This window comes from Dermacentor variabilis, chromosome 1 (genome assembly GCF_050947875.1).
Source record: "Dermacentor variabilis isolate Ectoservices chromosome 1, ASM5094787v1, whole genome shotgun sequence".
Classification (NCBI taxonomy): Eukaryota; Metazoa; Arthropoda; class Arachnida; order Ixodida; family Ixodidae; genus Dermacentor; species Dermacentor variabilis.
In genome coordinates this window covers 234,832,400-234,855,701 of record NC_134568.1, presented here as the reverse complement: position 1 = coordinate 234,855,701, position 23,302 = coordinate 234,832,400, and the positions used below count along the sequence as shown (strand labels likewise).

Genomic DNA, 23,302 nt, shown 5'->3' with positions numbered 1-23,302 from the left:
TGCGTGAATGAACACGCAGGGGAACATGCATAGTCAATTAGGAAAAGAAAAGAAGCACACTTGCCTGCTGATTGCATTGCATGTAAAGGATGTAGACCACTGTTTAACAAAATTAAGATTCCAGGCAGAAGCAAGAATAAAATAGCCTGTGAGCTTTCAGAAGCTTTTCACATCAAGGAAAAGGGCGAGGAGTGCGTAAGTGATAGTTCTGTTGCCTAGTATCATGCTGAACACAATTTCCTGCACAGCTTGTGTTGACATGAGGCAGACTTCATTTGCCCTCTCCTCCTCATTCCCCCCTTCCTTTTTTTTGTCACATGTGAACACTGCCTATATATGCAGATTCAACACAAATAAACCCAGTTGATAGTATGCACTCTTTTCGTCTACCTCGTTTTTTCCTCTGTGCGTTCTTTCTTAGGCGCAACTCTTCCTAAAACATAGCCATGTGCCAACTTGCCCAGCAAAAAGTTTTTCTAAAGTTAAAGGAATGACCCGTTTGAAGACGTAAATTTGTTGTAGTGAGTATTATTTATCAGCCATTTGTTGTCTCATTGCATATTTCTGTAGAAAACAGAGCCGTTAACCAGCACATCCGTAGCAGTAGTATAGGTGGCTATACATACAATAGAATTACATGTGTGCTGTCTGTAGTGGCTCAGGCATCGGCATGGAAGGCGACTGCCACAACTAGACCTTCAGACACCCCAAAGCTTTAGCAAGACAGCACATGTGTCTCGAAGAGCTATAATGATGTTCGGCGACAAACGCGTCTTGCAATTAGTTGTGCGTGAGCACACACCCTTTGCATCGATGCCTTTGTATCGGTGATGAAAGTCCAACCACTACCAACCACTAAAACAGGCAAAAGAGTCAAAGAAAGCTATTCACAAAAAAAACGTTGGTATGTAATGCATAGTACACATTAGTGTGCCTGTCTAACAACCACTTAAAAACAGCAAATAGACATCACATAAGTGTCAGAAATGCTTTCTACGAGCTACGATGAAGTTATTGTTACCATCACTCAAACCAGAACACAACATGGTCAATAAACACTTTCTTTGCATGTGCAGGAGAATTGAGCCAGGGCAACATGCACACACACACACACACTATGCTGAGCAGCAAAAATTTTTCCTTCCCACTGAATGCTATAAAAATCTCTACATTAAATAGTTTGTCCAAGTGCTCCAATCGAACACTCTTGCAAGAAAATGCCTTGGCAAATTTTATTTTTAAGAGTTAAACTGCAGTTGCTATGCAATAGTAGGAAGCCTTCTGTATATACTGCAAGGAACCACTTTATTCCAGCTGAGCTCGCGCTACTACCACGAGGATCAAGCTGTGCTGCTGGTGACGATATATATACAGATGAAGATGTACAATGGATGATATATGGAGATGATGTTGAAAGTCAGGCATGTGTTGCACTCACACTAATTCCCTCTCACTGTGGAAGCGGCCACCTGCCAGCATGGAAGTACAGTAAAAGCTTGTTAATGCGACTCCCGTTAATTCGGGAATTTGGATAATTCGAATGGCTCTATTGGTCCTGGCCAAAATGCAGGTTAGTCTATGGGACCAAACCTTCGTTAATTCGTCAGAATTCGGCCCCGCACCACTTGATTCGGACTAATGCTGACAGCTGCTGCTACATGAAAGTGTGGTAAAGCAGCGCTGGCACCACAGGAGTGAAACCGAAACCTGAGAGGCATTGCCATCGTCATCAATTAGTGGGGGCCATAGAGTTTCTAAATAAATACCCTAGTGGGTTACGGAGTGGATTCCAAGGCAAGGGAAGCGCAGCAGAGGGCGGCAGAAAGTTAGGTGGGCGGATGAGATTAAGAAGTTTGCAGGGACAACATGGCCACAATTAGTACATGACCGGGGTAGTTGGAGAAGTATGGGAGAGGCCTTTGCCCTGCAGTGGGCGTAATCAGGCTGATGATGATGATGACCCTAGTGGGAAATGTGGCGCTAGTGTCTCTCATGAGCGTTGCCTCAACCTATCTGGGAATGATGGGAAGTACAGGCTTCAGGTTGACTTCGATTTTTAGACTAGTGGCGTTTGCTTGCGGCGCTGTAAACAAAGCTATACTCAAATATTATCACATAAAATCTCATTTTATTTCTGCAGTATGTTATATAATGTACAACATGCTACATAAATTTTGTATGACTTTGAGATGGAAGCATAGTTTATTGTGGTTTATTACCAGGACGCACCAGGGCATGCATTCTTGTGCGATTCTGTTCCCGATTTAATGCCAGAGAATAATTATTTATTTATTTTTGCAACAGCAATAACAACCGTACATGTACTTATATAAAAATACTCATCAAGTATTTTTGGAAATAAAAACGTTGTATTGTGAGAAAGTGTTGCGCACTTGAGCAGAATGCTACTAGTGTCATCTGCTACGACGCCTGCTCGTTGAAAACGCAAGACTTTTCTCGCAGAAGACAGGCACTTGCGAAATCTCTCGCTCTTTCGAAAGGCTGCGTCGGCTGTCACGATTGCTAAACGTCTTCAAGTACATTTAAGCACATCTGCTGCAGTGCTAGCTAGGATGCTAGTGGCCTCCTACGAGTATGCTTTACCATATTTTATATTGATGTACCACTTTTGAAGCGTTATGGCGTGGCTTTGCACTTGCCCATTTTGCGACACTAGACCACAGCCAGGAAGCAGCAACCTTTCCTACCACAATTAAGTTTGTGTTCTTGAGAACACAAACTTAAGCCCTCAATAAAATTTGATTGTCAAGCCACTAGAAGTACAACTGTATATGTCTTGTATCAGTAGTGCCTTCTTTTTCCTATTCTGAAGTTTCATAAAGCATGTAACGCTACAGCGCCAACCTAACACACTTAACAAACCAAGGTCCAAACGGTCGAAACATGTTCTTTCATCATTTACGATGCCATTGCTTTCTCGTCAGGGCTTCGACACCACACTGAGACACAAACATCGTCCCAGTACATAACAAAGGCAGAGAGCTTTGCGTTGCACTGTCCCACTGCAGATGATTGCAATTGCGCTTGGCGCGAAACCAAAACTGCCAAAAAAAATACTTGTAGACTAGTTCGCCAGTTAATAGAATGCCAATCCGAAGCCTGTACTTCTCATAATTCCCATGATAGTTGAACAATCGCAGCGCCAGATTTCCCTCTAGGTATACTAATATGAAACTCTATGGTGGGGGCGATCGCAACATCACCGAACGTTGGTGTCTTCTTTCTTCGCTCCACTGCGCCTTCGATGCCATTTTCCCTTGTGCTGTTGAGTCGGTATCATCTCTTCTTGCGAAGTTTTCTTTTGTCATTGTGACCGTGTTTTGCATGCCACCACCATCATGCGCTACAGTGATGGCAATGCTGGCAAAGTGGCACAAGTACTAAGCCAAGAACCTGGCGACTAAGGTGGAAATTTTGCAGGCTTTGAAGAACGGCAAATTGCGACAGCATGTTATGACCAAGTACAACGTGAAGCAGGACCCGTTTGGAACGTACATAAACATAAACAGATTCTTCAAGCCTTTGAAAGTGAGGAGTTTCACGCATCAAGAAAGCGGTTCCGAACCACAGCTCATCCCCAGCTCGAAGAAGCTTTGCTCAAGTGGGTTATTGACTGTCGCAACGCGCATCTGCCTTTGAGCGGACTTCTCATCATGGCACAAGGTGAGAAGTACGCTGCAATGATGAACATTGGCTCTTTCAGTGCTTCAGAAGAGTGTGCAGTGAAAAGGCCAGCGTTGATGAAAGCGTGACCACCCAGTGTAAAAATGTGAAGCTGCTTGAGCACATCGCTGCATATGAACGAAGTGACGTGTTCAATGCAGACGAAACTGCTCTATTTTTCAGTGCTCTGCCCGACAAGACGGTGACTTTCAAAGGGGACCCGTGAATTGGTGGCAAAAAGTGCAAGCAAAAGATAACTGTGTTTCTTGCCGCCAATATGACTGGCACGGAGCGCTTGCCACTTGTTCTCATCGGGAAGGCGCATAAGCCGCATTGTTTTAAAAACATCAAAAGCCTTCCTGTCGAGTACAGAGCGAACTTCTTAGGAAGACTTGAATGACCTCGGACATTTTTTGAGGCTCGCTGCAGCAGTTAGACCGGCACTTCACGTCTAAGGACCGCAAGATAATTATGGTTGTTGAGAGCTGCAGTGCACATAACTGTACAGTCAAACTGAAAAGCGTCAAGGTAATTTTTTTGCCGCCCAACACTACATGTGACCTTCAGCCAATGGACCAGGGTATCATTCACTACGTGATGTCAAAGTACCGAAAGCACCTGCTACAACGAATTATCTTATGCTCAGAAGTTGGAAAGCTACATGAAGTGGGCTTACTCAGCGCAGTGCACATCATCGCCCACGTGTGGAAAAATACACCTCCGCAAGTCATCACAAACTGTTTTCGGCACAGCGGTTTTGTGAGGCCCGAGCATGTGGTAGTAGCCGACGACATGTCCCCGACCTTCGATGCTGTCCTTCCCACAGATGTGACCCTTCGGGACTACATTGCGATTGATGATTGTGTCGACACGACTGGTCTCCTGACCAATGAAGAAATTATTAATGATGCCACAGGTGCCCGGGAAGACCATTATTCAGACGAAGAGTTATGCGAGGCGGTGCAGCCACGACATCATCGCACCTTACGAGAAGTCATGGAGGCGCTTTTGATATTGGAGGACGTTTGCCGGAGCACTTCCGAGAGTTTGTGGACTGTTGGCCACTTGGAAGCATTAAGAAAAATTGTGATGTCAGCCAGAATATGCGCGAAAAAGCAGATATAAAGTAAATAAAGGTACGCTTCTCCAACTTGATTTTAATGTTGTTTTTCCTGTTCATTCATTAATTTGGCATTCGGATAATTCGGACATTTTTCCCAGTCCCGTGAGGTCCGAATTAACTAGCTTTTACTGTATTATGAAATGCGTCGAGTATATGGTTTTAAATGAGGGACATGCACTATCTCTGTCCCACAGCAAAGGTGATTGGACAGCGTTCCAAGGGGCGAGCCACAGCAATTGACAGGTGATGTCTACTCAATGACCGTGTAAGGTCCAATAAAACGTGAGAGAAATTTTTCGCTTAAGCCGGGAACGCACACAAGAGTCCAAAGAAGAATTTCATCGAAAAGAGAAAAAATCACAGCACGGTGGACCAAGTCGTAATGAGAATTGCAAGCGTCCTGGGAGATGCTGGTGTTAATGCGGGCGAGGTGGCGGCAGTCCGCAAGGCGAGACGGAAACTGTTCTGAGAACGGAGCTGCTGGGGTACAGGAGTCGAAAGGAATGATACATCAAGAACGAAACTTGGTGAACGGCCATAGAAGAGGACCATACTAGAAATGATATCCACTTGGCTACATGAAGCAGGGTGTCACAATTAAGAATGGGAACTTACAAAGAACAGTACTTATCACATAACTAGTGAAGTGATTAAAGAGTGCCACACGATTACATAAAATGGGACAAAAATGCCAGCAGATACCTTGCACACATTAGTCTATTCATAGTAATAGTACCCGTTTTACCATGGACAAGTAAGAGAAAGTCTGGGCTACAACTTGGAATATAAATGTAAAGACAGCAATGATGATTATCTCATCACAGTTTTACCTTAACCAGACTGTATTTGTATTTTTTCACAGGGTCAAATGGCACCCTGCCAAAAATATTAACCTGTATAGGGCAAGTCAATGCAGCAGACAAGAACTATGTGACGAAATATTTCTTTTGCTGGATTATAAAGCAAATATACAAGGCAGACATTCTTTAACACGGGCTTTTCATGGTGTTCAACAGACTATCACGGGCTCCTTTGCAATAGTCACGAAAGTCATGCTTAACTCGGACATACCTCATGCTCAAAGAACTTGTCCTCAAGTGTCCTCTCATCAGGATTGTTTCCCGCTCCACCAAAAAGCACATTGTATTGCTACAAGGAAACAATACAGTGTAAGAAATAGGTTACAAATGCAAGTTCTTGTGAAATGCTATGATCAGATGAAAAAACCCATAGAAGAAAGGTCTTACTGCATAGAACTCCGCGATGCTCCGCACTTGGTCGTAGTCATCTGCTTTAGCAAGGGCATTCAGTCCATCAGGGTAGAGGTGACCACATTTGGGAAAGAGCTTTGCTCTGTCTTCTTTTGTTAGTTCAGTGCCAAATGAGTTGATGGTGATAATAAATGCCCGACGGTCTGCCTCAAACTGTAGGGGGTAGGCAAACAGCAAACACAAAAGTATTGCAAAAAGCGTACCACAAACCAATGAGAGGTCGGGTATATAAACACTTTTTTTTTACTAGGCTGCAATTTGAAAGGAATTCACTCCTGCATTTGAGCATTTTACTACTATGTTTAACTGAACAGCTCAACTATGTAACCAACAAGACGTTTCAGAGGTACTACAGTTAAACCTTGATATAATGAACTTCACTATAATGAAATTCTTAATATAATGAAGTATTTAATTTTTTATAACTTCTTATCTATTAAACACAAGGTATTTGGAATCTCAATATAATGAAGTGTTTATATACACGATTTCAATATAAAGATATTTCTATGTAGCCACGAAGGAATACCAAGACAAATGGAAACTGCCGCGGACATAAATGGTTGAATTACAAGCGGCTGCGCGAATGCACCTCTCAAATTGTGCGTCACCGCCGAAGCGGAGCATCATCATGTTCTGTATAGAGCCCAAGCGCAATAAGGTGCTATCATGCATCGCGCAGGGCTTCGCTTTGTGCCACCGATGTAACGGTATTGTTATGAGCCAGTTGTCCTGTGGATGCAGAAGATGCTGAAGTGTATAGCAGACAAGAAGAGGACAAAATGGTGTCTATCGTCTGCCATCTTTATTGTTGTGGCCCCACTTTTAGCCTCCTTATAAATAGTGTAAACAAACCCCCTTTTCTGCAGATCTTCCTATAACACCTTGGTGGAGTGTGGGGTACATCACGAGCGCATCACAGAACTTTGCAGCTGACATCTTGTGGGCCATTCAACCATGTCAACTGAGAGCTTTGCTGTTTCGGCTTTGGCTACCACAACACCGATTGTCTTAACCCAACTCCAAGACCCTGGCACCCTCTCCGGCACTCATACCATGGATGTTGAAGACTGGCTAATCAAATACGAGCAAGCCAGCAAGAACAACTGGTGGAACCCAACTATCAACCTGCTTAACATCATCTATTACCTTAAGGGAATGGCCAGTATTTTGTTTGGTTCTAAACACAAGGAGGAATCGACCAGTTAGGACACCTGCAAGCAAAAGCTGCAGGGACTCTTTGGGAAGCCAGTAGGATGCCAGCGAGCCACCAAGAGGGAACTTTTGCGCTGGGCTCAAACATCTATTGAACTTTATGCTGAGCACATTCAAGATGTATTAGCACTCTGTCGGCTGGTCGACGACGAGATGCCCAAAGCTGACAAAGCCAGCCACATTCTTAAAGGCCTTGCTGATGATGTCTTCATTTACTTGTATACAAGGACTGCTCGACCATGGACATTAGGAGTTATAAAAGAGTGCCAACAGCTTTGAAGAAGCGAACAGCACAATAATTCATTCGAATTGTTCCGCTTAGCAGTATCTTTGATTTAAGCTGTTGTATGTGAAGACTTGGGGAACACAGGCATCTGTCTCATTGGTGCTGTAAGTCGCCCTGCAGTCAGAAATGTCTTTTGAACTCCCCACCCACAATTGACCTATCCCAGATACTGCGACCCAAATGCGTGATGCATGCATGATGACAGGCCAAAAATTTGGAGGACACTTAAGCTTCGTCTTTAGAGTGGAACGTGACAGCATTCAAAGATCCCCGACTGCTTTTCATATTTCCCGGCAACTGTAGCTTATGTAACTGTAATGTTTACCGGGAAATGTTGGCTGCGAATTCTATGCACGAAGGCAAGCTTCCTGGTAGAAACGAAGCCGCCTGCGTAGGCCGATCTCCTGTTATTGTTTCGCACTTTTAATATTTTAGTCTGAGAAGATCTTACATAAAAGGTAAGCACTCTTGGCGTTTTTTTTTTTTTTTTTCATGACATTTGTTTGTGGGCTGTCATTTTCAAAATTCCGAGGAATAACTTTGTAAAGAATGAAAGACAAGGCATGAGCAACTTTGGTGACAGAAGAGTGGTTAGGTATACGTGGTTCAGAATGATTTTTCGTGACAAGATGGTTGATGCTGGATGCGGGACGCCAGACGCCAGATTTTCTGCGACATGGGGCCCTTAACGCTGTCGTGTTATATCCCCTACAGCTCAGAGTCGCCAGCTCCTGAGCGATCGGCAGGCTGCCATCTTCTATTCCTTTCGGAACGGGGCAGTCTCCGGCTATTCAGAAAAAAATGCAGTTTTGCTCGGCATATTAATGCATCTGTAACGCGTACACATCACTTTGACGTAGTAAGTTTTCGTGGTTTTGTAACGTCGCGTGACAGACATGCGAAGTGGGCGCAGCCCAAAAACTTCCAACCAATAGCAGAGGGCTACTGATAACAAGAAAGCATCAAATCAGAAATAATTATTTTTTTATGTTCGGTTTATTCATGCATAATCAGTGTTCATGTCAGATCAAATGGGGAGCTATCGTGGTTTGCGTGACATTGCGTAACAGACAGGCGAGGTGGGGGTGGCCCGAAAATTTTTTGACCATTTGTGGAGGACTGATTGCAAAATTGGAATAGGAAAGTTTGGATTAGCTTTACATTATAGCACCTCTGATTACACAAGGCTTGGAGAGAACATCGGCAACAGATAAAACCAGCGATACCATTCAAGAAAAGTCTGATACAGAAAGGTGCACCTTGTGCTAGGTGATAACTTTGAATATTTGTTAACCGGTGAAAGGCAGTCACCGGGAAAGATAAATAAGTACATGTGATAATACATGCTTCAAGTTTAGCATCTGCATAGGCCCCATCACATCTATACATGTGTTGATTCAAACATACACATTTATGTTGCACACAAATGTGTGTGTAGAAAGCCACAGCACAAGGAGAAAGTGTCATAAGTCATATCAAACCAAAAGGAAAGTCACTATGAAACAAAACTAATACTACTAATGGACGTCATAGGTACCTCTCTTTTATGTGGAAATTCCTATGGAAGTTATATTGCTCATATCTGAATGCACCAAGAATGAATTAAAGATAGATGCTATTGTGCAATAAACAGTTAAGAAGATACTAAAGCAATTGGTTTCATGTTTGATAAAGAACTTTTAAAAATATGTTGTGTTTACCACCGTTTTGTTACCACACAACTTGTACACCAAGGTCCCACTTTAAAGTTGGCACTGTAACATAAAAGAAAGTTCTTTCCTGGTTCATATGACAAGAAAGAAAACCCAAGTCCCCTCTACACTGGCCCAACGGCAAAGTGTGCTTTGCCATTTAGGTGGAGCAGTGACCCCTTCTGCCAGCACAGCCACAACCTACAACTCTCAATGTTTGTTTCATAAAGGGTCCCTGCAAAACCTTTTATGAAAGCTATGGAATGTGTCTGATATCACTGCATACCTACTCACAAATAGCTTTTAAAAAGAAGTTTCTGAATGCACTTTATATAAATGTTGTTATCGGCAATCAAATGCTGCCACTGTCCCATCTCTCGCAGCCTTTCCCTCCCCTTCATTGTTCTAACTGCACTGTGCCCCTATGCCCATTCAGTGCAATGTTTGCCACGCCTTTGTATCAGCATGACCTCGATGTCATGCAGTGTAATACTCCATCACATCTTCCGATGTCATAGACCTTAGTATCGCCACAGAGATATCATTCACCAACATATGGTTCTACCAGCTCAACAGTGATGCAATTTCTCCGCTTTCAATTATGCTGGAAGCACTTAGACAAGAATATTAAATAAATCTGCCCATTTATTCCTGTGCATGGGGGTATTGAAAAGTTGAAGGAAAAAGCAGGCAGCCTTTTGAGCAAAATTGTAGGCTCCCAGTTGCATGTACGGGAGTAATATTTGGCCAAGACGTTCATGACAATATTGTCTCACGACTTAGCAGGTTTATATAAACATGACATGTCAAAAAAGTCTGCAGGACCCCTTTAACAGCAGATGCTGGCAGTAGTTCATTCATCAAACTGAGCTTCCTTTGCCAATGGCCAAGTGCTCGTAGGACAAGTTTTTCAGTTCAGCCAAATGAAGCAGGCAAGTGTCAATGCTAAGTGTTTCATGTTACAATGCTAACTCTAAAATGAAATCTTAAAGCAAAATTTGAGCCCCAAGAACACAGCAGCAAACAAAAGACTCTGAAAAAGATGTGTGGATTGATATGTAGACCACTACGTGTTGTGAAGAAAATTTCCACGCATGAATGAACCATCAATTGCATGCCCACACATGCAGTAAAGGGTAATAAAACAAGGATTGGTCTGACCCAATCCAAACTGAAGTTTTAATAGCATGGCACTTTTAAATGTAAAAGTCAGCTGTGACACAGTTTCTCAGAAATGTTCAACAGTCACATATTTTCAACTTATGCCAGTCTATAGAACTAAAAAGAACTGAACACCTGTGACTACTAATTCCCCTCGTTCAATTATGGCAAACAGCCATTACCATACCTCTGACATCTTAATGCATATGGAAACTCCAGCCATGTCTAGTGTCGAAAGTAGGCTTCTGTCAAAATGGATTTCAAAATGGGACAGCTGGAGCAAAACCTGCATGTTATTTTCTGTCTGGGAGACGATACAAACATTGTCCTTTTCTTGTTTCTGCTGTCTTCCACCAGATGGTGAGAAACTGTTGGAGTTGGGAGTGATGGAAGCATAGCTTGGGCTTTTGCAGCAGCTTTTGGAGCATGCAAAAACACAGTTTGGAGCAGAAATATATGCTTCTGGAGCGAAAAAAACTCAATTCAGAGCAAGAAAAATGGAGGTTTCGAGTAGCATCGTTCTACTCTGGTGCAGACGAAAAACTATGCATGCAATTAACGAGAAAAGATGCAGTAGAACTTTACATTTTAAAAATGACTTCATTTATTATTTATTACACATTACATTAAAATGCAAGTTGGCGTTTTTTTTCTCCCACTTCCTGTTCCTTTTTCCTTTATTAAGAAAGCAAATTTTATTTCACATTTAAGCCTCATTCATAATGAACCCCTTAGTGCATAAATATTTTGTTTTCTTGTGAAAAAGGTAAACAAAGCTTTATTTATGCCATAAATGCCCAAAAAACCTCAGTTTTGGCCAACAGGTGAAGCATTGATTACAATAGCAAATTGTTAGCTTTTCGGAGTAAGCTGTTTTATCAGCTGCATAAACTGTTTTAAACATTCACTTACTAACAAAATCAACAAGCACATCATGCACACAGAGGAAAACAGGAACACATCTCACTTGATGACCGTGGTGACTTACTGTAGGAATGCTAACATGATGAAGAGCAGCAGCGAGGCGAGCGAATTCCCCTTCGTGCTACCTCTCGCTTCAACGCAAACTAGGCGTGTGAGAACACAGTGCACACCAAGCTATCAGCTATCTCAGGTCGGCTAGCCTTCGAGCCCAACGCAGGTTGCCTCCAAGATAGATACATGCAGCTGCCGCAGCTGTAATGCAAGAGGGGCTGCACACTAACCTGCCCCCTCCTAGCGCGTGCACATTTCGCAGCTTCCGCCCCCCCCCTCCCCCACTGCATGCATGAGAAGATGGAGCACACTTATTCCATGTTCTTCCCTTGCAAGCGTGAGAAGTCACTGCCACATCAAGCCATCATCCTTCTCGGTTCCCCATTGCAAGCTTTCACTCACACCTACAGTATGCAGTATGTGGCCGCAATGTTATTGCACCTGAACTTTATACAGAACATTACGGCAATGCCGATGGTGTAGTAAATTTGTTTGGAGTGTCCATATAAATTGCTATTGCAATAAAAAAAAAATGCATGATTGCAATTTTATGAGAGGAAATTCTGGTGTATCATTTTCTTTTTATTTATAAATACTGTGATCTTAAACAAGTTCTTAGCAGCGTGGTACGTGGGTAGGTTTACAAAACAAAATAAATATAAAAATGGGGAACTGCACTCAAAAAACTCTTCACATAAGCAGAAAAAAAAAAAGAACAGGCGCAGAAACAAGCGCTTTAACGTTACTTCAGCGATTTTTTTCAATCATACCGTCAAACAGTGCTATATCACTAACAATCTCAGTAAGCGCAAAAAAATGTTTTTTTATTAAAGATATGTCCTTAGCCCTGGGCACCAACATGAACAACCGTTGGACAAATAAAGTTTATTCCTATCCTATCCTCGAAAAGTGATAATGAGTCCTGTGTTACAGTTTTATTGGCCAGCTTATTCCAATCTACTATAGTTCTAGGAAAAAAGGAATACTTGAAGCAGTTGACACGTGTTGTAAATGGAGTTACAGCTAGTGAGTGTCGCTGTCTGGTAGCGTAACCTGTTGTATACGTGATAATGTGAGATGCGTCGATGTTGCAGTGACCATTTATTAGTTGGAAAAAAAAATTTTAAGCGACATACACGATTTCTAATATCATACACTATACAGTTATGGGTATATTATACAGCTTTACACAGACACAGAGAAAGGCATTTGGATCTGAAAAAACCTGCAAAGAATATGACAACCACTGATAGAAACTTGAAACTTTACTGTAATAAATGAAGTTTATTTCTTGCAGCTTGTTTTCTTACAAGTATTTTTAAAATTTTAAATGCTTGCAAACAGCCGATCCTAGTGAAAACTTGGGTGAAGAACTGCTCAGACCACTGATGAAGTGCAAAAAGAAAATTATAATAAAATCGTTAAATTATCTAGGCCCAGTATTCCGTATCAAACATTAGCACCGCAAGCAACAGAACTTTACACGAACTTGAGAAGAGGAGCTTACTGGGTAAGCTTTTATCGATTCATAGAAGAAAATGGACATAAAATGGTTGAGAAGACTTCACTGGAGAAGGAAGGCAGACACAGAGCAAGTGTCCTGTCTTCTTTCTCTTCATCCATTTTACACACCTTTCCTAGAATAAAATTTTAACATTTAAAGCACTGACACAGGCAACACTTAAAACAAATAGCTTATAACTTTCTTTGGAGGCAACCAGAAGAGAGGAAAGACAAAAGATGGCTCACAGCTAGGATTTCGAGCATGACATCTGCAGTAGTGCCTCCAATACTTTCACAGAACTTGTAGAAGTTTTCCAGGTATGCCTTGTAGAGGGTGTTGCGGATGATTTCAATGTTCATTTCATCAAGATCTTGTTCAGAAATGCAATCCACGAAAAAAGGTGCTGCAGAGCACAGAGTAATACAAGTTCACTGTCAGGCATGCATCCCATTCACACGTGTAAAATAGTAAATACAAGCAATAGAAGGTGGAAACTTGGTTACTCTATCTATACCGCATTTCCCACAAAAAATTAGTGGCATATAAAAAAGCATTTCGAGCTTCACATAATGTGCACTGCTGGATTCAGTGCTTTCAAGTAAAATTAAAACACTACAAAATATTATGAACTTTCTTTTGAAATACTCTTGTTTCAACCAAAAATATTAGTATAATCATTGGCAGTACCACAAACGTAAAAAACGTAAAGGCGTACAGCCTAAAAAAAAAAAATCTAGAGTTTGGTTTGGTACCACTAGCTTCAGCAGCATATTCAACATAAGCACAGTCATCCAAGCTCTGTTGATCGAGACGTGTGGGAACGTTCAGTAGCAGAATTTTGTGTAAGGTCTATTACACTGAGAACAATGGTACCATGAAATTGATTAAACTTAAATGTTACACTTACCATGTAAATTGCATAAATTATTGAAACCTGGATGACAAATTTAAGATAAGGCTGAGAGGTTGTCTATATCCACCAAGTCTGCTTTCTGTTTCACGCTTTGTCAGTGGTTATAGCAACGCTTTGCCCGCATTATCAATGGGATCAGCCAGCCATGAACAGAGGACGACAAGAGTCGCACAGAATCGAGTAGAAAGCATTGATACAATATTGCAGCCCTGCATTCTGTTTAGTGTATACGCGAGATCAAAAATAAGCATCCTTTTCCCTGCACATATATTTTGTCATCACTTAGGGAGCACTTACAACACTTTTGAACACTCTTAATGCAAAACAGGTAGTTAATCAATGGAAGGTGCTTTCATCTTATAGTGGACATAAAATAGGCAGATGTTTATCGGACAGTTATTTTTCTACTTATCTACTTTTCTTTCTTTGATTATCACACATGAGATGGTGGATATGTCCTATTATAACAGCATCCTACTAATGCCACTATTTCTGTGTTGGCAACATCTACAGAAGCTGTCTGAACAATTGTCATTGACAGTCCCGATCTGGCCTACAACAATCAAAAAGGTATCTAAGCCCACTCATCCACTCATCCAAGCCCACTCATCCAAAAGGTATCCAAGCCCACTCATCAGCAATCATAAAACAAACATGCACAGTTGTGTTCTTAGATTTGACACTTCGGCAGTCTGTGCCAAACCTCTCCCAAGCTGGCTCTTTCACCCATGAAAAAGCTGGCTTCCAGGTTGGGGGGGCTGCTTTCACCAATCTTATAGATTGTTGGGTGTTAGACAGTGGGGTTGAAACCATCCACCTCCCGCAGCTGAGCTAGGCACCCTACTCACTGGGCCATGACAGGTGTGCCATCAATTCAAAAAGATTTAGGAGCATGTTAATTCATAAAAAGGCAATATTCATATGGCAAGTGTGCAGCCTGTGAGAGGACTGCAGAAGAATGAGAGATAGGCAAGTTGGCACATTTTCTAGAGATTAGAAACAGTGCACAAAGGACAGTAAAAACAATACCGTGTTGTGTTTTCTCAGTCCTTCGTGCACTGTTTCGAGTCTTCCAAAACTGTGAGAGGACATTAAACAATGGTTTTCCTTACATTGCTAAAAATGCATCAATCACAAGGGCACTAAAGCAGAGTGAATAAAAAAAGAAATATTAACATGCAAGCATGGTGACTGAAAGCCTTCTGCAGGCCAGGAAGTATCCTACAATGTGCAGGCATGGCGGAATTTAGAAGCTCAAATGCCGAGTGCAATGCAATTCTGGACTACATAAAAAGCCTAGTTTTAGCTATTGTAGATATAGAGAAGCCTCCATTCAAAATTTCATGATAGAAATACTAGTTGATGTGTCATAAAAAGCTAGCAGAAATAGATGTTTTTGATACCAGAACTTAATGAAAATGCCACTCACTGGATACAGCACTGAACCCAGAGTGTTGAGAGCCAGTGTGGCACCTATGAATTTAGGCCGCACTCATGGTGGACTGAAAATCTCGGAGCCTACGGTTTGGGATTTGTGTCATATCCCCTAACCATGAGATACAAGTGTTGTCTGCTCAGGTGCTATTCAGAGACTGTCAAATAAAGTAAACCATTACCACCAACCCTGCCGCTTTGCCAAGATTGCTCGAATCGTATACACTACTCATTTATAGTTACGGTAATTTAGCCAAAGTGAAATTTCATTGTAGTTGGCCTTTAGTTCATGCAATACAAAAGAACATACGAAAACAGAAAATACAAAAGAACCTTTACAAAAGAACAGACGGTGCTATATTTCCCATATGGCTTTTAATTCATGCATTAAAAGTGGCTTTCTGCAGGCCTTCCTTTGGTTTATCAAATTCATGCTTTCCAAATGCATAGGCACAGAATGTGGTGACATGTTCAGATATCAAGATTCAGTCTTAAGCAAGTGAACTGGTATGAAGGGAATGTAAAAAGTACAAAATTTCTTTTATGAATGCACAATGCAAATGCCCCACATTAACAAAAAAAAAGGAGAAAAACCTTCCCTGCTATGAGCATTTTTCTTTCTTTTTAACATAACATATACAAAGACTTTTAATGTTTGAGAAATATGCTTAATATTTAAAATTTGTTAAAGAATATTAGGAGAAAAGTTGCTACAGTTGAGCTTCACTTTTTTATTTATTTATTTTTATTTTTTTCCCCCATTTTGTGTAGGTGGTAAAAGACCATGCAAAACATGAAGACTGTCACACTAAAATAGAAGGAATCACAATAGTAATAACTTTTTGGTTTTGGACTTAAGGACTGCTCCAAACAAAGGAACACTAGTTTAAGCAAGGATCGATTAGTTTGTTTTTGCTCTACGTGTGAAGAAAGAGTTGCCTAATCTGGTTTTGAAAACTTAGTGATGAGCTAAGAATAATAGGCAGCCATACCAAGAGGTGTGTCAACAATCACTGCATTGTAGAGCTCAGCAGGTGTGGAGGCAATGTGAATGGCCTCCATCTGATCAAAACTGCCCAAGGGGTGGCACTTTGGGATCAGCTCTCCAATAGGCCGTTGGTGCAGGGTCCCTGTGATCAGCAGGATGATGTTGTCAATCATGTAGCTGTACCTGCACAAAACAAAATTTTATTCTAGCAATCAAGAGGGCAACACCATATGAAAATGCCATGATATCAAGGTACGTGGCATCACAATGAGCAGCAGTTACAGGATAGTTAAAAGTGGAGTGAAGTGGGCTGCCAATCAGTCAGTATGGTTTGTAGTAGGGGTGTTCAAATGGTCTGGACCTAAAAATAAGCAAAAACTGTCCAAATGTGGAGTGGTGCAACACCCTCGAAAATCTAGGAAGTGACCATTGTACTATAAGCACTACAATCCGCACGGGTCTAATCCACAAACAAATAGGTACAGCTAAAATAACAGACCAGCAGCCATACAGAGAATCGCTTAACAAACAAACCACTGACACATGATTTAGATAGTTGGTGCAAATGCATACGAAATATAAAGCAGAAACATACCAAAACCGTCACCAGGATGAACAAAACACCTGAAGTGGACCCTCACCTACTGTCTCTGTGGGATGCAAGAAGAAGCCTGACCAAAAGGTGGAAGCGACAGAAATGCAACCACAAACTCAAAATGAAAATCAAAGAAATAATGCCACGAGCAGAGGAATACAGTAATCAACTTGAAACAGCCAACTGGGAACGCTTCTGCGAATCACTAGATGGAACCTTAATGACAACAAAAACGTGGAACATCCTCAAAGGAAGGATTGACCCGCTCAAAACCAGACGCAAAGGACAAAAGAACCTGGAGAGATTGCTACACTCATACCCAGGCTCAAAAGAACTCCTTCAGGTAGTCCATAGCCAAAGATTCGATGGCAAAGCTCCGATTCCCCCATACCAAGCTGATTACAGCACACACCCAAACCCAGGAATGGATGAACTCTTCAAGGAGGCAGAAGTTAGAGCAGCAATCGCCAGTACAAAATGGAACACAGCGGCAGAGGTGGACCAAATATCAAACGCCATGATTATAAACATGAATGATGAAGTCATAACAGCCCTTACGAACTTTGTAAATGACCATTGGGTCAAAGGAACGATACCACAGCAATGGAAACACGCTGCAATAATCATGATCCCAAAACCAGGGAAGAAACTGGTTTTAGAAAATCTTAGGCACATCTCTTTACATCATGTCTAGGAAAGGTGTTCGAAAGATTAGTAAACACTAGACTCCAACATCATCTTGAACAAAACAACTTAATGCCTGACATCATGTTTGGCTTCATATAACATCTTTCAATAAAGGACATACTTCTGCTTTTAAAAGAGGAAGTATTAACCAATGTCCCCAAGGCAGGAGAACGCATTGTCATGGCTGTTGACATAAAAAGGGCCTTTGAGAGCATAAATCACAAAGGGATAGTGCATGGACTAGCAGAGACTAATAATAATATCTGGGGTTTTACGTGCCAAAACCACTTTCTGATTATGAGGCACGCCGTAGTGGAGGACTCCGGAAATTTTGACCACCTGGGGTTCTTTAACGTGCACCTAAATCTAAGCACACGGGTGTTTTCGCATTTCGCCCCCATCGAAATGCGGCCGCCGTGGCCGGGATTCGATCCCGCGACCTCGTGCTCAGCAGCCCAACACCATAGCCATTGAGCGACTAGCAGAGACCAGGTGCGGTCAAAGGACGTACATCCGAAGTACATCCAAAGCTTCCTCAACCAGAGAACAGCAGTTATCAAAGTAGGAGATGATGAATCTCAAGTCATCCATCCTCCCAACAAAGGAACGCCACAGGTTGCGGTAATCTCGCCAACACTCTTCAACATAACCATGATTGGACTTGCTAAAAAACTCCAAGAAATTCCTGACGTGTCATTCCCTATACACGGATGACATAACGATATGGATAACCAAGGGCCACATGGAAGAGGAGGAGAAGCTTCAATGGACAGCCAATACAATAGAAAAATATACCCAACAAAGAGGACTCCACTGCTCAGCGGAGAAATCGGAACTCATTTGCCTCACACAAAACAAAGAACAAAGAACTGATCCGAGACTCAAACTCGAGATCAGGCTGGAAGGTAAAATTATTCCCAAGAGGTCAATAGTAAAGAGTGTTGGGGATGTTGCTGAAATCGAATGTCAGATGTCTGCACACTTTAAACACAATTAGAAAAACAATGCAACAGATTAACCGGATGATAGCCCGTGTGGCTCATAATCAGACAGGGATGGGGGAACAAGACACCCTCAGACTCGTGAAAAGCCTGGTCATTAGCAGACTAATGTATTCCCTACCTTGCTGCATGATGAATAAGGAGGTAGAAGAAAAGGCTGATCAAATAATAAGGATGGCATATAAGACAGCCCTGAGGCTGCCACGCAACACCAACGGAGAAGCTTCTAGCCCTCGGCCTCCACAATACATTTCATGAGCTGGCTGAGGCCCAACTTATAGCGCAAAGGAATCGACTGGCGCAAACGGCAGCCAGCAGAGCTCTTCTTCAAAGAGCCAGCCTTGGAGAATGCGTACAAGTACACCAAAACACCAAGGGGCTACCCTGCCAGGTCAGAGATTTGTATGGGGTATCACCAATACCACAAAATATGGATCCAATATTACACACAGGAAGGAGAAAGGCTGGAGCAGAACACATAGACAAAACAACAAAGTACTTGGACACTGCAAGATTCATGGATGCTTCACCATATCGGGCCTACGCAAAGAATATGGTGGCAATTGTCGTAAACCGTAAGGGTAAAATCATGGCCTGTGCATTGGTTTTCCGTGCAACTATTACAGAAGCCGAAGAGATAGCCATCGCCTTAGCTACAAGACAAGGCATACAGTGCAATGCTACACTGACAATAATCAGATTCCCAGGCCGTATGTAGGTGCTATCAGTGGGGACACATTGCCACGAAAGCACACCGGATACTTACTGAAATCAGCAGAGAACTCAACGTCAGGTATACCCAAACAATAACATGGGCCTCGGGACACGAGGGTGTTACTGGGAAACTCCATGCAGATGAGATGACTCGAGGTTTCACTAATTGCCGAGCTGCCCATGGCAACATTGTGGAGGACCTGACACCCATTGATTCAAGTTATAAGGCAATTTTGAAACACTACAGGGAATTGAGAAGACTGTACCCAGCACCGCATAGGAACCTTTCAGCCGTGGACTCTGCGACGTTACACAGGCTCCAAACAGACACATATACAAACCACCATAAACTGCACATATATTACCCAACAGCATAAAAAGAGATATGCCTGTGGTGTGGGAGCACACCGACACACTACCACATCGCATGGCAATGCATGGCTCACACTGAAGGGCAAGAAGAGAATAACACGAGTGAAGTGGGAGGCATTGCTATCCAGCTCTGCCCTCGGGGACCAGCTCAGGCAGGTCCAAAGGGCAGGAAGGATGGCTAGGGCCAGTGGTGCCTTGGAATAGGGGGCCAACCACGTGGCGTTACTGCGTTTTAAGGGCAACGAAGTCCTTTCTGGAAATAAAGTTTCGCTCTTCTTCTTCCAGACCAAATAAATATTTTCTTTCTTTCTAAGCAAAGTTGTGTGAAGTCCAACTCGTAAAAAAAAGGAAGCTTATTTACACTATTTGATGCATCTGATGCTATTTAGAGGTGTACGATCAACTGAAGGGATTGTAAATCGAAAACAACTGAAAAGTAATTGTGTCTGGCACAGTCACAATGACAGCAATGCCGTGAACATACAATCAGCCAAAGACCTTGTAAACCATGAACTGAAAGGTGATCTATCTGGTGCAGTCACAGTGACAGTAATGAAATACAGGAACACCACATCACCACACAGACTTAGAATGCCATGTTTGTTGAAGGAGTAAACTAATACTACCATGTTTTAAAGTATTCAAACATACAGAAATGATCTAAATAATAGATTGCTTTGCCTAAATCAAGAAAAATTTGTATGCCGCCTAAAGGCAAGGCAGTCTTATTGAACGACTTGAAATTATTGAGCATAAGTTAGTTGCTTTGTACATTTGCCCAGCAAGTGGTGCCTCTGCACAGCAACTGTGGCTTCCCTCAGTAAAAACATTCAGAACAGTCAGAAATTGCATCTCTTTCTTCATGCAGACTCCAATAAGATGTGTTATCGCTTATATTCAAAATGAAACAAATATTCAACAACTCTGAATAGTGAATTCTCAAAATGAATACGAATCAAATAGAAATGTCTATTCGATTTGTATCCGAAGCTTATAACTGCAAAACCCTAGTTTAAATCAATCAAAAAGGGACAGCACTTTTTAAATGAATCAGCAATCTACTGTTTTCTGCTTATCAGATATTTTTCCACTCTGGTATATACCTTTAAAAATGTCTGCAATTGTAAAGCTGCCTACTGAACTTCACAATAAGCAATAAAAAAACCACAAAGGTTCCATCAGTTTGGCATACTTTTTGTTCCGACTATATTTTCTCAATCACAACATGGTGTAACTGCTTCAGCCAGCCGTTCAATTTTAAGTGTACAATTAGTTTCCAATTATTGGTGTTTCAAGTAATGTGTTGAAAAACTAGGATGGTCTTTGCAACATACTTCAAAAGCGCTTACTGACTTGAACCAACTTACGTGATATAGTCTAAGAAAGTGGCCAGTGGTTCAACAGCATGATTTCTCATGTGCCGAAATTCCACCACAAGTTTTTCACGCAGCTTGTCATCGATAACCGAAACAGTGAGAGGACTTGCTTCATTTGCCAAGAAGTTACCATAATCTGTGCTCTGGAGGTGAAGTTTCAAGTCTGAAAAAAAAAAAAAATAAGCAGCAGCACAAAACTCGAAGAAATTTTCATTTTCAACATGTCGTTTCACTACAGGCAACTTGTCATTGCAAAGCCATTTAATGCACTGGGCGCACTCCAGAGTGGAAAAGGGCTCAAGCATTTTTAATTAACGCAAGAAGGTTTCCATAAACAAGCGTGCACCTGCAAACACATACGACACCGTAATTTTAAAAGAGTAATAGATGCCATTCCATCACGGGATGACGAAAAAGAGTTGCCGGAACGTGAGCTCCGCAGTTACAGCATTACTTTGAATGCAACTGTTTATGCTTTGGAGGCATAAAAAAAAATCCTCATGCATTTTTTTGCACTTTACATACAGCATCTGCCGGCAAACAAGCGACAGGCAAAAGTGTGCATGAAACGCAAAGGAGCCCAACCAAGACGACTGTTCAACGTAATGCATAATAAAATCCTTCATCACTTGCAGCTTTCTGAAAGGGCAGACAAATTCAAGCACTTACCACAGCTAAAGAGATCATATTTACGAGGAAAACGTTACTCACGAATAGCATAGCAGTCGAAAAATCAACAACCACCTGCTGAAGTAAAAACATCACGCCGCTGCTCAGACCGGCAGATGGCTGATGAATGCAAGCTCGCGCAGAAAATACAAGACAGCAATACTTCCAGAGTAAAATAACGGTAGCACTGCTGTATTATTCGTATAATTTTAACTCACATGCGCTACATCAAGGTGGAGAAGGTACCAGCGATGGGTGTAGCGCAAAGTGCAGACTACCACAGGAGCATGGTTTTCTCACCTTCGAGAGTCTCGCATTGCACGAGGTTTAAGTAATCACTCTGCTTGAGAATTCCGCCTTTAAAGCCTCGAACCAAACCTTCGAGGTAACCATTGCTCATGTTAAACAGGAGCTGAGACATTTTCACACCGTATTGATCATATGACTGTTCACCGCAGTTGAAGGCTGATTGCAGAAAACGGATGCCAACTGCTGCCCTCTCGCGCTATCAGCAGCAGCAAAGAGAACTTCCGTTTTCGGTTTTGTTCGCGGCTTGATGGACTTGACCGCTTAGTGCATTCGGCACGGCACGAACACCCATAAAAGCACTTCTGATGTTTTAAAAGTAAACATTGTTGCTCCGGCTTTGAGTTCTGCTGATCATCGGGAAGTCCCCTCCATTAATAGCAGAAGTCTTGTTTCTTTTTAAGCAGGAAATTACTGAATTACAGGTATGCGGGAAATTACTGGGCTAAAGGGTGCTGCAAATTACGCTGCGCCAATTCGAAAAAAAGGTTTTGCGCTCACCGCTGCACTATTCCTGCTCAAATTTAGGGGAAAGATCGTACCTTGGAGTTTACGTCGTTTAGTACAACCACAGCCGCTCAATGGAACGCACTCATTGCGCGGCCGTGGTACCGCAGTTCCAGGAGCAGGAAACGCGCGGCAAACCTCCCTGACCGGCTGCTTTCGGCAGCTGCCAACAAGCGGCGACACAAGTTTATGCTAGCGCCATCGCCGCAGCAGCTAGCATCCCCAAATCGAGGGAGAATTCGCACTTTCTTCTTAAAAACCACGCAGTTAACTGTGGTAACTGTTCTACACTCTTAAGCAAAATTAAACCCTTTGAGTCGTATCTTGCCACTCAAGGATAATCGTCATCTGTTTTGTCCGCATTCACTTTAACGCTGCGAGCGCGGTACTTCAGTCGCGAACAACATGCCGTTCGTGACTTCGACGCATGCCTTCGTGATGCGCGTTATCAGCATGGCAGAGCATTGTCGACAGGAAATAGAGCGAGCGCAGCGTTTTGAAGAAAGGAAACGCAAGCAAGACAGCTATATAGATGACGATTATCGTTGTACACACTCTAAAAACAGTTTGCACCCTTTGGGGTGTATATTTGTCACACAACGATAATCGTCATCCGCCTTGCTTGTGTTTCCTTTCTTGAAAACTCGGCGCTCGCTACTTTTCTGTCGAGAATGCTGCGTCACACTGATAACGCGCATGCCGTTCGTGACCGGGAAGTACCGGGCTCGCAGCGTTAAAGAAAGGAAACGCGGGCAAGACATGACGATTATCGTTGTGGGACAAATATACACCCCAAAGGGTGCAACTGTTTTTAGAGTGCACTCTTCACT

At 42.3% G+C, this 23,302-nt stretch overlaps 1 protein-coding gene across 3 annotated transcripts in view; it reads right to left on the bottom strand.

Moving 5' to 3' along the window:
* Positions 1 to 22,141, bottom strand: part of VhaAC39-1 (V-type proton ATPase subunit VhaAC39-1) — a 36,288-nt gene extending 14,147 nt beyond the window's left edge. For 2 of the 3 annotated variants that reach the window (XM_075671255.1, XM_075671258.1), the window contains exons 1-6: positions 21,960 to 22,141; positions 20,982 to 21,153; positions 16,250 to 16,428; positions 13,156 to 13,313; positions 6,055 to 6,231; positions 5,879 to 5,956 (exon numbers count right to left, since the gene is read on the bottom strand). In XM_075671255.1, the coding sequence (XP_075527370.1) occupies positions 5,879 to 5,956; positions 6,055 to 6,231; positions 13,156 to 13,313; positions 16,250 to 16,428; positions 20,982 to 21,153; positions 21,960 to 22,080 (885 nt within the window). In that variant the 5' untranslated portion in view covers positions 22,081 to 22,141. The remainder of the gene's footprint in view (positions 1 to 5,878; positions 5,957 to 6,054; positions 6,232 to 13,155; positions 13,314 to 16,249; positions 16,429 to 20,981; positions 21,154 to 21,959) is intronic. The other variant, XM_075671252.1, reaches the window with a different exon arrangement.
* Positions 22,142 to 23,302: the final 1,161 nt, after the last annotated feature.